We start from the raw sequence: 14,843 nt of genomic DNA on the forward strand, positions 1-14,843 counted from the left end.
CCCATGCCCCTGCAAGCCTTTTGCATTTATCTCTATTGTTCTCCTATCATTCCCTATTAAATTTACATTATCAGCATATGCCATAACCTGATGAATACCGTTCGACTCTAGGCCCTGGTTGCTATCTTTGATTTTCCTTACAGCGTATTCCAGTCTCTCTCTCTCTCTCTCTCTCTCTCTCTCTCTCTCTCTCTCTCTATATATATATATATATATATATATATATATATATATATATATATATATATATATATATATAATGACATTAACTATATTTGTGACTTCAGACCTCTTGAGCCACCCGACCAATCTTGATCAAATTTTCAACATAGATGATGTTCGGTCCTGGGAGGAGTTTTTCTTTTATCATTTTACTTTGATGGTACAACTTAGAGGAGCGGGAGATATTTAAAAATTATTGAAAATGACCTATATTAGTGTCGAATGCATAGTTTTCGGGTCGCTGAGATGAACAGTGACACTTCCGATGCCGTTTAAATCCAAATTCAGCCCCACAACTTGGGGAGAGGGATATATATATATATACAAAAGTGATTGAAAATGGCAGATATTGTGTCGAATCCATAGTTTTTGGAATCACTGAGACGAACAAGTGAAATTTCTAATGCCGTTTAAGTTCAAATTCAGTCTTTTATATTCAAAATGAAACACATCCTCTCCGTGCGAAGAACGGCTATTCTGCTAGTGTAATTATAAATATAACGAGCACACGAGACGGGTTTAAGTAAATAGTGGGCTCTTTGGTAAAGAATTTGTAGAGTGAGCCCAATTATTATCTAAAGATTAAAAAAAAACTTGCCAAGGGGGAAAATAGGAAACTCCCCCCAGAAATGCCCTTTGATTGTGCTTTTCAGGTTGAATTTGCAGCCCGTTAGGGGTGAAAAAAAAACTTTAAGTTGGTGAAGCTGTCACACTGTGGGTTTTTTTTTTTTTTTTTTTTTACGAGATTAAGAGAAACACAAAGAAATGTCTACTGCGACATAGAAACTGTTCGCTGCCTGTTACAAACGCTTCTTCTACTTTCACGTTCTACTCATCCGGGTCTTTGTAACAAAAGTAATTCGATTCTTTAGTACGGATGCTGTCAATAGAAGCTTCTAAAAAAAATAGCTAAGTGGCAGTCAGAATCTAGGTTAGAAAGAAAGAAGACAGAATTCTTCTAAAGCTTAATTTATAACTAACAGAATTTAGTAATAAAGCAAGATACTTCATAGTTTTAGTGACCGCCTAAAATATAGCGTCAGTTGGCCCTCTCAAATCAAATACCTGAAAGCTCATTCTGTTCTGATCCCACTTTAGACTGAAGGTGGACATCTCAACTAATTTCGGCGATGGAAGGCCACTAAATTAAAATCCACATATTCGCCTACAGATCACATAGAAACTGTTCTATTTTTATTTCTTGAACTATAACGGTGACCAAGAAAATTTTTTGTCGCTTTTTGTGGAGGTCTGTGTTCAATTGGCCCTCACACCGAAAGTTGAATGCGAATGGAGATATGGCAAAGGTTAATTGCTCGTGTGGGTATATCCAACATACTACCTGGTTGTGGCAGTTCAGTTACACCGTGAACTTGCGTAAGGACTGAATAAACATGGGACCTCCACAGAACATCATAAGGGCGTGTATGCTGTACGAGTTGAAACTGGAATCAAACGCTCCTGTAGCGAGCCGAAAGATATGCTAGGCCTTTAGTGAGGGTATCGTGACTACGCGGACAGTGCACTGGTGGTTTAACAAATTTAAGGACGGTTACAAAGCTCTCGAAAATGCACCACGTGCCGGAAGGCCAACAGATGTACAATAATGAAGATCTTGAAGCACCAATTGAGGTGAACAGTGGCCAGACGTGTGAGGAACTGGGACTATAATTCAGTGTGGAGAAACCATTCGGCAACACCTCTATCAACTTGGGAAGCACTACAAGTTGGGTCGATAGGTTCGATAGGTTGGTTCCCATCTCATGAACCGGTTCCAAAACAGCCGAAGCCAGCACTGCTCCAGAAGAAGGTCCTCTTGTGTGTTTGGTGGACTGCTCGCGGAATCGTGCATCGCAAACTACTACCAGCTGGTCAGAGCATCAATGCAACAGTGTACTGTCAGCAGTTGAGTCGTGTTCAAGAAAAAGTCAAAAGTCTGGAGCCAGCACTTCTGAATCGCAAAGAGGTCCTCCTGTTACAGGACAACGCTAAGCCCCACGTGGCTAGGATGACCAAGGACACCATTCTACGCCTTGGATGGGAAACACTGTTGCATCCGCCATACTCCCTGGACATTACATCGTCCGATTATCACCTGTTCCATTCCTTGGACAATCATCTCAGAGGACGCAATTCAAATCCCCAGTAGAAGTGCAAAACGCACTTGATACCTTTTTCGCTTCACGGCCCACCAAGTTCTACCGCGGCGGAATCCATGACCTTCCAGAACCTTGGCAGAAGATCGTCGATGCTGATGGGGACTATATTTGATTTTCCAGGTACGTCTTAAGTGACATATCGATGTTCGAAGGTGATGGGTGAAAAGAGAGACAGAATGTTCTTGGTTACCTTTATAAAAACGTACTTTGACTTCTTACATTAAGAAGCCTAGTTAAAAACAAATAAAATGTATATAAATAAATTAAGGAAATCTGCACTTACCTAAAGAGAGAAGAAATATCCAACACGACTTCATGTTCTAAGTAATCGGAGAATTAACAACGGCAAAATAATCTGAAAATAAAAATAAACATTCATGGTTAACAACGCAATGAGAAGATTAGGCGAGAGTAACGTATGTTGCTAATAAAACGTTTAGTTCATTAACCACGTCTTTAAAACTATATTCATAGAATTTCTAAAATTAAGTTTTAAAGAGAAAAAGGTTATGTCAGAAAGACATGAACAAATACTTGGTAAACGAAGTATATAACGCGAACTCTACAAGATAGAAACGTTACTAATAAACAGTGGTGGATATAGCCCGGAGCCGGAAGGGGGGGACTTATGCCCGTCAGCTTTTGAGTGAGAAAAATAATTTAAGCTATTATTTATATAATTTTGGAAGTTTCCAGTAAACTCATGATATACCGATCAGAGTTTGGGTTCTGGCTGCCCCCCAGTTTTTACCTTCTAGGTCCAGCTCTGCTAATAAAGTAAGAATAATTAGAACTAAATCGACATAACTAAGATGCGTAAGACAGGGCACTAGGATTAAACAGTTACAGAACGGGCGTAGTATGTTTGTAAAAAAAAAGAGAGAAAAAACTCTCAGAGGAAAGCACTAGTAATGCAGTCAAAATTAACCTGCTTAATATTAAGTCGCATCCACGAAAACAACTATTTGTTTACATATTGAGGAAATCGACTTTGTGTCCACCATATATATATATATATATATATATATATATATATATATATATATATATATATATATATATATATATATGCGTGTGTGTGTGTCTGTTGACTTACAAATATTTCTAAATTTACATAGCATTTAGGCACAACATACGCATTTCAAAATAGCCCATTTTAAAATCCCGTGTATTTTTGTTCAATATGTTGGTTTGGAGGATTTAATAGTGTAAACAAAAATAAAATTAAGTTTGCAACACATTCCATACCGTTTTATAAATTTATTCTATTTTAGCTTTCGGACCATATTCGTTTTACAACAAATGACGTATAATTGTACTTAAATATTGTCTCAAAGAAAAAAAATATTGTGTAGTTTCCAGACCCACTTCTGTATATTTTCATACACTGAATATGTTAATATTATCGGCTCCACTACCTTCAGTTTTATTGTCTGAAGATTGAACTCACTTCCATTTCAACTGGAATTACTTTCATGACTGCTGAGCAGTACATCATTATAATAGTCATCCAGATACCGTACCCCCAACATAATAAATTAATACTAAACTAAAAAAAAAAAGAATTTACGCTGCACATGTGCAGAGAGGTGCGTTTACCGTGGGTTTCTATTTTGTCCAGGGCGCACATGTGTGTATATGGTGAATGTATTAGGCATGGGCAAAACTGGTTTTTATAAAAAAAAACCGGAAGCCGGTTTCTAGAAAAAACCGAAAAACCGACATCTCGGTTTTCTCCAAAACAGGTCCAGTTTTTCGCCGAGACCGGTTTCAGTTTTCTCCAAAACCGGTTTCTGTTTTCTTCAAAACCGGTTTCGGTGAAAACCTTTGGAAAACACACAAAACTATTTCTGTGGAAACGGAATCGGTTTCCGGAGAACAACGAAACCCTATTCTGGTCTGAAATAGAACCAACTTTGAGGAAAAAACGGAACCGGCTTTGAAGAAAACCGAAACCAAATCCGGTGAAAAACCGAATCGGTTTTGGAGAAAACAGGCAACCGGTTTCTGTGAAAATCCAAACCGGTTTTTGGAGGAAACCGGACCGGGTTTGGAGAAAATCGAAACCGGTTTCTGTGAAAATCCAAACCGGTTTTTGGAGGAAACCGGACCGGGTTTGGAGAAAATCGAAACCGGTTTCTGTGAAAATCCAAACCGGTTTTTGGAGGAAACCGGACCGGGTTTGGAGAAAATCGAAACCGGTTTCTGTGAAAATCCAAACCGGTTTTTGGAGGAAACCGGACCGGGTTTGGAGAAAATCGAAACCGGTTTCTGTGAAAATCCAAACCGGTTTTTGGAGGAAACCGGACCGGGTTTGGAGAAAATCGAAACCGGTTTCGGTAAAAACCCGTTATTTTGAAAATTTTTCGAAAACCGGTTTCGGTTTTCCTAAAAACCGAAAAACCTGCTTTTGTGCCCACCACTAGAATGTATTGAGTGAAAGAAGTCCGAAGTTAGGTGCACGTGAGCTATTGTGGTGATGTGTGTGGATAGCCTATGGAATTGGAGGGATGAGTGTGTGACGAGTTATGGTAGAGTTTATGGATGGAGAAGCACGTGCATAAATTGTGTTGTAGTACGGTTATAAGGAGAGCTTTAGAGTGGATTTTTTATGTTATTTTATTTTATTTTATGATTAAAATGGCATAGAGGATAGTTTTTGGAGGATTCGAGGGTGTTTTGTCTTCCTCGTTGAAGTTGTTGACAAACAATTGCTTTTTCCCCTGTTTCTTTGATTGAGTTTCATGGTCACTTCTCTGATGTGCTACACATTATGCAAAGGAGTGAAGTCGTACTTTCTTTTTTAAAAAAAATGTACAATTTTAATTCCACTCAAGATGGGCGGACCGTAGAAGGTAACGCCTTCTCTGAGGTAATGAGCATTCATTTATTGGTAGTATCGTTGGGCGATGGGTACCAGGATATATTGATATATTTATCTATTTTTTTTTTAAAAATATGAGAAAGCATATGACATAAATGATGAAGTAAAGTGCAATGAACGAAACACAAAGAGATTTATTAGTTTAAACAAAGATGTTATCTTGTGCTCTGGGGCTATCCTGTGGAAGGCATGAAATGTGTAAATCTGTTGAAAACTCAAATTTGATTTTTTTTGAAAGCAGGAAATCTGCAGCCACAGTTTATATCGTCGTAATTGTCAGGTATTTTGCTCTATAGCAAAAATGTTGACAACTATTTGTTTGTTTTATAACATTCTCCAAATTATAAACTGGTCTACATGCTATTATATTCATCTTTGGTTATTTTTGTATTTATTTACAAAACAAACCAGGACATTTGGGAGTGTACTGAAGATCCGAAATATTCAGACAGACGTAATACAAATCAGTAATCCGTGTTGAAGAGACAGATGAAAGTGTAAAACAATGAACACTACCAAGTTTTAGCTCTTATCGCAAACTCTCAGGGGACTGCGGGCCATTAGTTTGAAGCTCTGTTATCACAAATTGGACTACTCACTTTTTTTCTCTTTTAGTGCGCCTCAAGCGTGGAATTATTTCTAGTAGTCTTTGAGAAGTAGAAAAAAAATCATGATTTTTCTCACTATTTTTCTTTTTTTTTTTAAAAAAAAAAACTTCAACGGTTTCTGGTCTTCTCTATAACCGTTTGGATGCACGATGAAAGTTCTAGATGCTCATTACTATGCAGATGCAACGAGCAGTATATGCTCCCTGTTGGCGGAGGGTTGGAAGGGGGGGTTAAATTACTTTCCCTCGAATGAACTTGTGTTGGCTCTCTATGCATTTCCTTTGACTCTCTCCGTCTGCGTCATTATTCATTCCAATTACGTTGTAGCTAACGACGCCCCTTGATTACAACTTTTACTAACTTTATCCTCTCTTCTCCTCCCCCTCTTTCGGGCACGGAAGAGGAAGAAAAGAGAGGAACACAACATCGCATAAATCATAATTGTAATTTTTTTGCACTGGACAAACAAAGAAGAGGAAAATATTGTTGACCGAGAGATAAGGGATGTTCTTCCCTTCGTTTCAACAAGGAAAAGAAAATTATTCTCAAAGAAAGAGATAAGGGGTATTCTTATCGTTGATTCAACAGAAAAGAGAAAATGTTATTGAAGCCAGAGATAAGGGATATTCCTGTCTTCGATTCAACAAAGAAGATGAAAATATTATTGGAGTTTGAGATAATATATTCTTATCTTCGATTCAACGAAGAAGAGGAAAATATTATGAAAACCGGAGATAAAGGATGTTCTTATTTTCGATTCAACAAAGATGAAAATATTATTAAAGCCGGAGATAAGGCACGCACTTACCTTCCATTGAACAAAGAAGAGGAAAATATTATTGAAGCTAGAGATAAGAGATATTCTTATCTTTGATTAAACGAAGAAGAGGAAAATATTATTAAAACCAGATATACGGGTTGTTCTTATCTTCAATTCAAGAAAGAAGAGGAAAATTTTGTCAAAATCAGAGATAAGGGATGTTCTTATCTTCAATTCATCAGAGATGAAAATATTATTAAAGCCGGAAATAAAGCACGCACTTACCTTCCATTGAACAAAGAAGAGGAAAATATTATTGAAGTTAGAGATAAGAAATGTTCATCTCTTTTTGTTTAACACGGAATTGTGTGTCTGTCAGTCAATTTAATAACCAATATATTTCGTAAAATTTATCCTACTTTATCGAAACTCTGAGAGTATTCGGTCTAGAAAACCAACTTTAACCTCGAGAGGAATAGATGTACTGATCACATACCTCGAAAACAGCCACAAGCTGACTATGGTACGCCTTGGCCATCTAAGAGCTGTTGTAACCAAGTTTTTTTGTTTGTATGTGTGTGAGGTCAGACAGTGCTGGTTTAGTAGCTAGTGGGCCCACCTTTGGTGTACAGGTCCTGGATTTGATTTCAAATTCGTTCCCCACTTTAAAACTGTACCAAGTCTCAAGCAACCAATCGAAATTTAGAAATAAACCTATTGCTTGGAGTTTAAATCCATCAAGAACAAGGTAAAATCAACCTCATGCTCGAAATTTATAAATGCAGAGTTTTGAGTTATTGTTGCGACGAAAAATACCACATTAACCAAGAGCCAGATATAGGGGGTGTTCTTATTTTTGATTCAACAAAGAAGAGGAAAATGTTATTGAAGCCAGATATAAGGGATAATCTTATCTTCTATTTCACCAAGAGAAGCAAAATATTATTGAAGCAAGAGATAAGGGATATTCTTATCTTCTATTCCACCAAGAGGAGCAAAATATTATTGAAGCAAGAGATAAGGGATATTCTTATCTTCTATTCCACCAAGAGGAGCAAAATATTATTGAAGCAAGAGATAAGGGATATTCTTATCTTCTATTTCACCAAGAGGAGCAAAATATTATTGAAGCAAGACATAAGGGATATTCTTATCTTCTATTTCCCCAAGAGGAGCAAAATATTACTGAAGCAAGAGATAAGGGATATTCTTATCTTCTATTCCACCAAGAGGAGCAAACTATTATTGAACCAAGACATAAGGGATAATCTTATCTTCTATTCCACCAAGAGGAGCAAACTATTATTGAAGCAAGAGATAAGGGATATTCTTATCTTCTATTCCACCAAGAGGAGCAAAATATTATTGAAGCAAGACATAAGGGATAATCTTATCTTCTATTCCACCAAGAGGAGCAAAATATTATTGAAGCAAGAGATAACGGATATTCTTATCTTCTATTCCACCAAGAGGAGCAAAATATTATTGAAGCAAGACATAAGGGTAATCTTATCTTCTATTTCCCCAAGAGGAGCAAAATATTATTGAAGCAAGAGATAAGGGATATTCTTATCTTCTATTCCACCAAGAGGAGCAAAATATTATTGAAGCAAGACATAAGGGTAATCTTATCTTCTATTCCACCAAGAGGAGCAAAATATTATTAAAGCAAGACATAAGGGATAATCTTATCTTCTATTCCACCAAGAGGAGCAAAATATTATTGAAGCAAGAGATAAGGGATATTCTTATCTTCTATTCCACCAAGAGGAGCAAAATATTATTGAAGCAAGACATAAGGGATAATCTTATCTTCTATTCCACCAAGAGGAGCAAAATATTATTGAAGCAAGAGATAACGGATATTCTTATCTTCTATTCCACCAAGAGGAGCAAAATATTATTGAAGCAAGACATAAGGGTAATCTTATCTTCTATTTCCCCAAGAGGAGCAAAATATTATTGAAGCAAGAGATAAGGGATATTCTTATCTTCTATTCCACCAAGAGGAGCAAAATATTATTGAAGCAAGACATAAGGGTAATCTTATCTTCTATTCCACCAAGAGGAGCAAAATATTATTAAAGCAAGACATAAGGGATAATCTTATCTTCTATTTCACCAAGAGGAGCAAAATATTATTGAAGCAAGAGATAAGGGATATTCTTATCTTCTATTCCACCAAGAGGAGCAAAATATTATTGAAGCAAGACATAAGGGATAATCTTATCTTCTATTCCACCAAGAGGAGCAAAATATTATTAAAGCAAGACATAAGGGATAATCTTATCTTCTATTCCACCAAGAGGAGCAAAATATTATTAAAGCAAAAGATAAGGGATATTCTTATCTTCTATTCAACGAAGAGGAAAATATTATTGAAGCCAAGATAATAAAGTGTATTAAACTAGGAAATGTTCTCGTACAAAGTGGTATGATGAAATCAAAAAGCAATGCACAGTAGCGTGGAAAAAATTGCAAATATACTCGTAGAAGATTGTGGGAAAGAGTTAGAGAAAAAAGTACCCATCAATGGATTGATATTGCTTGAAAGAGTGAAAAGGAAATATATACCTGTTAGGCTAAGGGAGTGAATGGTACTGAAATTTAAAAGTCATGAAAGAATTGGTGGAATGAAAATGTGGGAAGAAACGGGAGATCCTCGACAAAATCTAAGAGCTACAATATTGGTGGGCTCAGTGGTAGCGCGTTCACCTCTGGTGCTTGGGGTCCCGGGCTCGATCCCAGCCCTCGCTAAGTGAATTTTGTGGTGGACAAACACCGTGTGCGTGGGTTTCCTCGGGGTTCTCCCGTTTCCTCCCACTTTCTCAATTCCACCATTTTCATTCATCTTTCATCATCACCGTCTCCTTTAGCCTAACTGGCATAACGTAAAACTCAAAGATTTCATTTTATTTCTGCAATTTCCTAATGTCATCTTGACCTTCGGACGATGCATCTTCTATATCAACACGAAACCCATGAAGTAAAAGCTACTGTTTTTTGTAAGCGTGCCAAATTCAGCACAATCTTGATTGTACGAGTAAAACAGCCAAAAAGTAGCTAAAATAATATCGATGAAGTGGAAGAACAATCTGTGATAATACTGTATGGGTGTAAAGAATATTTTATAGAGTGAGATCAATAAATTAAGTAAAAAGTCCCCCCCCCCAATAAACTTATTGAAGAGAAGAATCATAGAAGGGTATACAGAGGAAAAAAGCGTTTGTGGTGTAGTAAAAAACGTAGGTTATATGCATAAATCCTATAGTTTTTGGACTTAACGTACGACTACAGGGACTATACTGCAGCAAACGTATTAATGACAACATATGTTTTACAATCCTTTCCGTATAAGTGTTCCATCTATACGCACTTTCCGTATAAGTGTTGCATCTATACGCACTTTCCGTATGAAATAACTGTATATAGACGATAAGGATGTTTTATAATACTTTCCGTATAAATATTCCATCTATACGTACTTTCCGTATGAAACTGTATGTAGGCGATCAGGATCTCACATACATACATATATGGACATATATAACATATAGCTGACGTAGTTAAAATATGTATACGTGAAATGAAATAACATCTTTAGATTTACGTCCCACGGTTATGCCGGCTAGGCTAAAGGAGACGGTGATGATGAGAAATGAATGAAATGGTGGAATTAATAAAGTGGGAGGAAACAGGAGAACCCCAAGAAAACTCACGCACACGGTGTTTGTCCACCACAAGGTTCACTTGGCGCGAGCTGGAATCGAACCAAAGATCACATGCACCAGAGGTGAACTCTCTACCACTGAGCCACCGCGGCCCCACATACAGTATATACGCATGTAATATACGGAAGATTGTTAGATGTCAGACATCCCGCAGCGACATGATGTAACATCTAAGCAGGCAGTACCTGTGTATACTTGCCGCGACCTTATCCTGATAGCCGAGATACGCAGCTTCAATTCACGCGACTCCGCGCACATTACATAGTTCCTCCCGTTACACAAGTAAAACATTACTTAGGAGATCAATTCAAAGAGCTAATTGAGTTCAAGTATATAAAAATGTCAATACAGAAACAATATTTAAAATAAATGATACTACATTTATTAGTAAAGGGTTATGAAAATGACGTCACGACTCAGAATCGGAAAGACAGAAGGAAAGAAAGGAGTGAAAAGCTGGCAGCTAAGATGCGAGTCTCTTGCAAGTGTTGCAAGATTATAAACTTGAAAACTCTTATAACAAAAGCAGAGGACCAGTAAAATTACCTAATTGGTCAATGTTAGAAACCGTCCACAATGGATAGGAAATGGCTTAATATTTTTATATGATATATAAATTAAATAGAGTAACTACCCCGTAAGAAACGTCATTGCCTGCTGATAAATGAAACAAAAGAAATAACGGAACTCACATGTAACTCCTGCAATTTTTGTGCAGAGAGTAACACTGCTCTGCCAAATATCGTCTTCGCGCGTGCGTTAGAGTGGGTACGTGGGTGTACTGAAACTGAAACCATGAGTGTTAAGCACGAAGTTGAAAATATGAATGAATCCGAATTATCATCTTTTCAGTATTATCGCAAACACGAGGAAGGGAAACCTCTTTAAAGTTAAGCAAAGTAAATTGTCAACAATTTGTACGCTCGACTAAGAGAAAAATATGCAGACAAAACTATTGGAAATTGTTAATATGATTGTTGCCGGTTCGCTGTGGTTTACTCAGTGCCAATGTAGAGTTGCTGTGCTTTTAGAAAAAAAATCGTATTTTTAATTTATTGTGTGGGAGGGTGATTGCTCGTATGTTTCTGTTTATGATTGACCTTTTCCAGGTAGATATATGAGAATAACTTCATTTCTTATCCTTTCTTACCTTAATCAATTGAAATGAATAAGCAAAATAGTTTTCATGCTCTCGGGTTTTAATTGTGAGGATTGCAAATACATTACGTGCGAATTTCCAATATATTTATTATTATTGTCGTGTCTTCATGAATTATTAAAACAAATAGACCAAGAAACATATTTTTCGTAAGCGGCAGGAAAAGGACGAGAAATCATCGCTCCGCGCATATCAGCTGAAACTCAGAACAGCGCCAGTTGAAACCCTGGCAATTGAGAGCCAAACCAAAACACACACACACACATACAAAGGCTTCCCTGTGAAAAGGTTCGCGCGCCGACATGTATTAATGCGCTTGTGATGCGGCTCTCAAGTTAACATTGCGTTTAATATAGTATATGGATAAAGTACGCTCCGTACAGATTTTCTTAGTAAACATAACGAATCCTTGTATTTGTACAATATATCGCTGTCCCAATAACTGATTTTTCTCAGTGCAACTCACTTGCACAACTTTTTGTTTGTTGTAGTGTTTGACTTTTCTATTGGCTCCGCAGTGGTAAATGTTGAATTCAAGTTAACATTTCTTTCTCATACTACCATTTGACAACACTTATCTTCATAACATCGTCAAAGAAAAGGAGAGGTTTTTCAAGTGTAAATTTCATAATTTTACGTACAGTATCAACCGATGAATCCGGCAAAACACATATCTTGTGATCCCACTTGTGTGGTCTGTTTGGAAGATGTACCGAATCAGACATTCCTTTAAATGGATACATTTGTTCATTGTTCATTTCTGGAAAATATTTATTCTTCGTCTGCGTCAGAATCACTCAACATAACATTTCGATCATCTATTGGGCGCATCCGAAACTTCACTCTCCTTCGATGACTATAAAACATTGCAGGATCCATTATCCTAAAATATACATTTAACTATATAAGGGATGCAAATAAGCAACAAAATTTTATTAGCCCAAGAAAAAAGCTACTAGCCCACATCCCACAATAGAAATCATATACTTGGCTTTGAAATAAATAATAGTGATATTAAAAACTCTCCCGCACCGATGAACCAATTGCCCGGGCGAGTGGTTATTTGCATCCTTGAACTACAAGGTGGTCCGGAAGTGGGCATACCCTCCTTTAGTTTCAACAGTATAGTGTTAGTTATGGTAGAATGTCTGTACACAGTAACCTTGAAGTCTTAAGAGTCATAAACACCGGTATGATCACCATCCATGTCGCAACACAGCTGAATTCTGCGTGCGGAGATACTCCTGAGTCACGAAGATGAAGGCGTGTTCTACAGCTGCTCGTAACTCCTGAGTTCTGTGATATCGAGTGTTTTTTACTTGTTGCTTTAGGAAACTCCAGAGAGCATTGTCTGGTGTCCTCAGATCGGGACTTCTTGGGGGCCAGACAAAGGGAGCTGGTGAAGATGCACAACCTCTTCGAATCCAGCGGCCAGGAAACGTCTGATTCAGGTAATAGCTCACGTGAATCACAGAAAACAGCAGAAAACAAATGAACATGGATAGCAATGTTGCCAGACAATGCCAACCAGCGTTACCAAACAAATGTGAGTAAAACCTAAAACCGTCAGAAAACACCAATTAGGGGTACGCCCACTTCCGGACCACGCTACATATCTACTCTTTAGTGCCTAATATTACGAAAATGTTACAACAACAAAAGATCTTATAATAAAATTAAAACTAGTGAGAATTGCATGGGTGAATGGAGACAGGGATGAAAATGGAATTCCAAAACTCAATAGGCGGTCATTAATAGACAGAGCCGATCGGGCTGTTTCACGAGACAATAAGCTCAGGGGATAGGGTCGCAAGCAAAGTTTCATCGGCGACCGATTAAAGCGTTCCACTACACATTTTAAACAATCATCGAAGGTATTCAGACTTTTTAATAAATAAACCAATAAAATAACGAGCCATTATCGAAATTTCGTACAATTATATTATTTCTGGAATATTCAAAAAACATCTTAATTGGATTTCGGTTGTTTTGTGATCTTAACCATTTTGTTGAAAACTGGCGTCCTTACGTTCTAAGGAGAAATGAAATAGAGAATAAAACGGTGTGTCATCATTTTCATATGATTGTAATTACTTTTCCATTCTGTTTTTTCTTTCTTGAATTTTTACTAAGGGAATACCGTCCCTTCAAGACCCCCTCATTTGCATTCCTGTGTACAGATAAGTAAACATAAAGAATGTGAATTTCGATCATGTTTTTTTTTTTTTTCAAGTCTGTATTTACGTTCACTTTTTGTATCCGAATTCTGGGAGCATGGGTTGCTTAGTGGTAGAGTGCTTACATCTGGTGCGTGAGGTTCCTGGTTCGATTCCCGGCCACGTAAGTTTGTGTTCACAACACCTGTTCGTGTGTATTGTTCCTGTTTCCTCCCACATTCTCATTCCACTTTTTCTTCCGTCATCCTTCACTTGCCTTAATCATCCGTTTCCCTTACTCTAAAAGGCATAATCGTGTCGGACGTCAAATTGAAGGATTTCATTTCATCCCATTTTTGTAACCGAATTAAAAAAAAAAAAAAAAAACAGCGTACCTCGTACAAAACTATACAACACGGCAAATGAAACTCCTTTCCTCCTACCTAGTTCTGAAATCGTTCCCTTGCTGATGATGCAATGATAAACGTTAGAATTTTGTAGAGTCTTTCTATTTTAACTGTGCCCTTGCTAGTGCTGCTGTCGATATGTGGTTTTCCGTATCTCCCTCGAAAGAGAAAAGACAAGTTGCTGCGGCCGAGATCTTTCAATTGTTGGATGCGGAAGCGTTGCCACAATGAATTATTTCACTGACTTTGCTGTGCTCTTGTCTTTGTCAGCTACCCTAAGTAGCTTCCGATCTTCACTTGTCAAGACCAAACGACTGAACGACAAATTGGCAACACAAATGAGACCACTCACTTCTTTTCCCTACGCAAAAGTAGGGTTTCATCCGCCAGACAGTGGCGGGGTGGGGCCGAAGTATACTTCGCATAGTTTCCGAGGGCACAGGTGGAATAGACAGGCTCTAATATCACATAATATCGCTTAAAGGAACAATATCATGACCACAACTTTGTACGGGAACACGAAATGAAAATGAATTTAAATTTTTCAATTTAACGACTCACGATTATCCCCTTTAGGCGAAGAGAGATGGGCGAAGTGCATGTTGATGAAAGTGTGGGAGGAAACGGGAGTACCCCGAGAAAACTCACGAACACAATGTTATTAAGTATTCTGTCTTTTGGCAGTTCCTGGGATTATTGAGTTATTTTTTTAAAATCTTTTTCTTGATTTTAATTTTGGGCATGGAAAGGTTTCTTC

General features: G+C 37.5%; 1 protein-coding gene across 3 annotated transcripts in view; it reads right to left on the reverse strand.

The window, feature by feature from the left end:
* LOC145664982 (uncharacterized) overlaps positions 1-14,843 on the reverse strand; it is a 536,351-nt gene that overhangs the window by 248,385 nt on the left and 273,123 nt on the right. For all 3 annotated transcript variants that reach the window (XM_081732149.1, XM_081732151.1, XM_081732150.1), the window contains exon 2: positions 2,665-2,736. In XM_081732149.1, coding sequence (XP_081588275.1) covers positions 2,665-2,698 — 34 coding nt within the window. In that variant the 5' untranslated portion in view covers positions 2,699-2,736. The remainder of the gene's footprint in view (positions 1-2,664; positions 2,737-14,843) is intronic.

The sequence above is a fragment of the Thermobia domestica genome, chromosome 11 (genome assembly GCF_964235325.1).
Source record: "Thermobia domestica chromosome 11, izTheDome1.hap1.1, whole genome shotgun sequence".
NCBI classification, from domain to species: Eukaryota; Metazoa; Arthropoda; class Insecta; order Zygentoma; family Lepismatidae; genus Thermobia; species Thermobia domestica.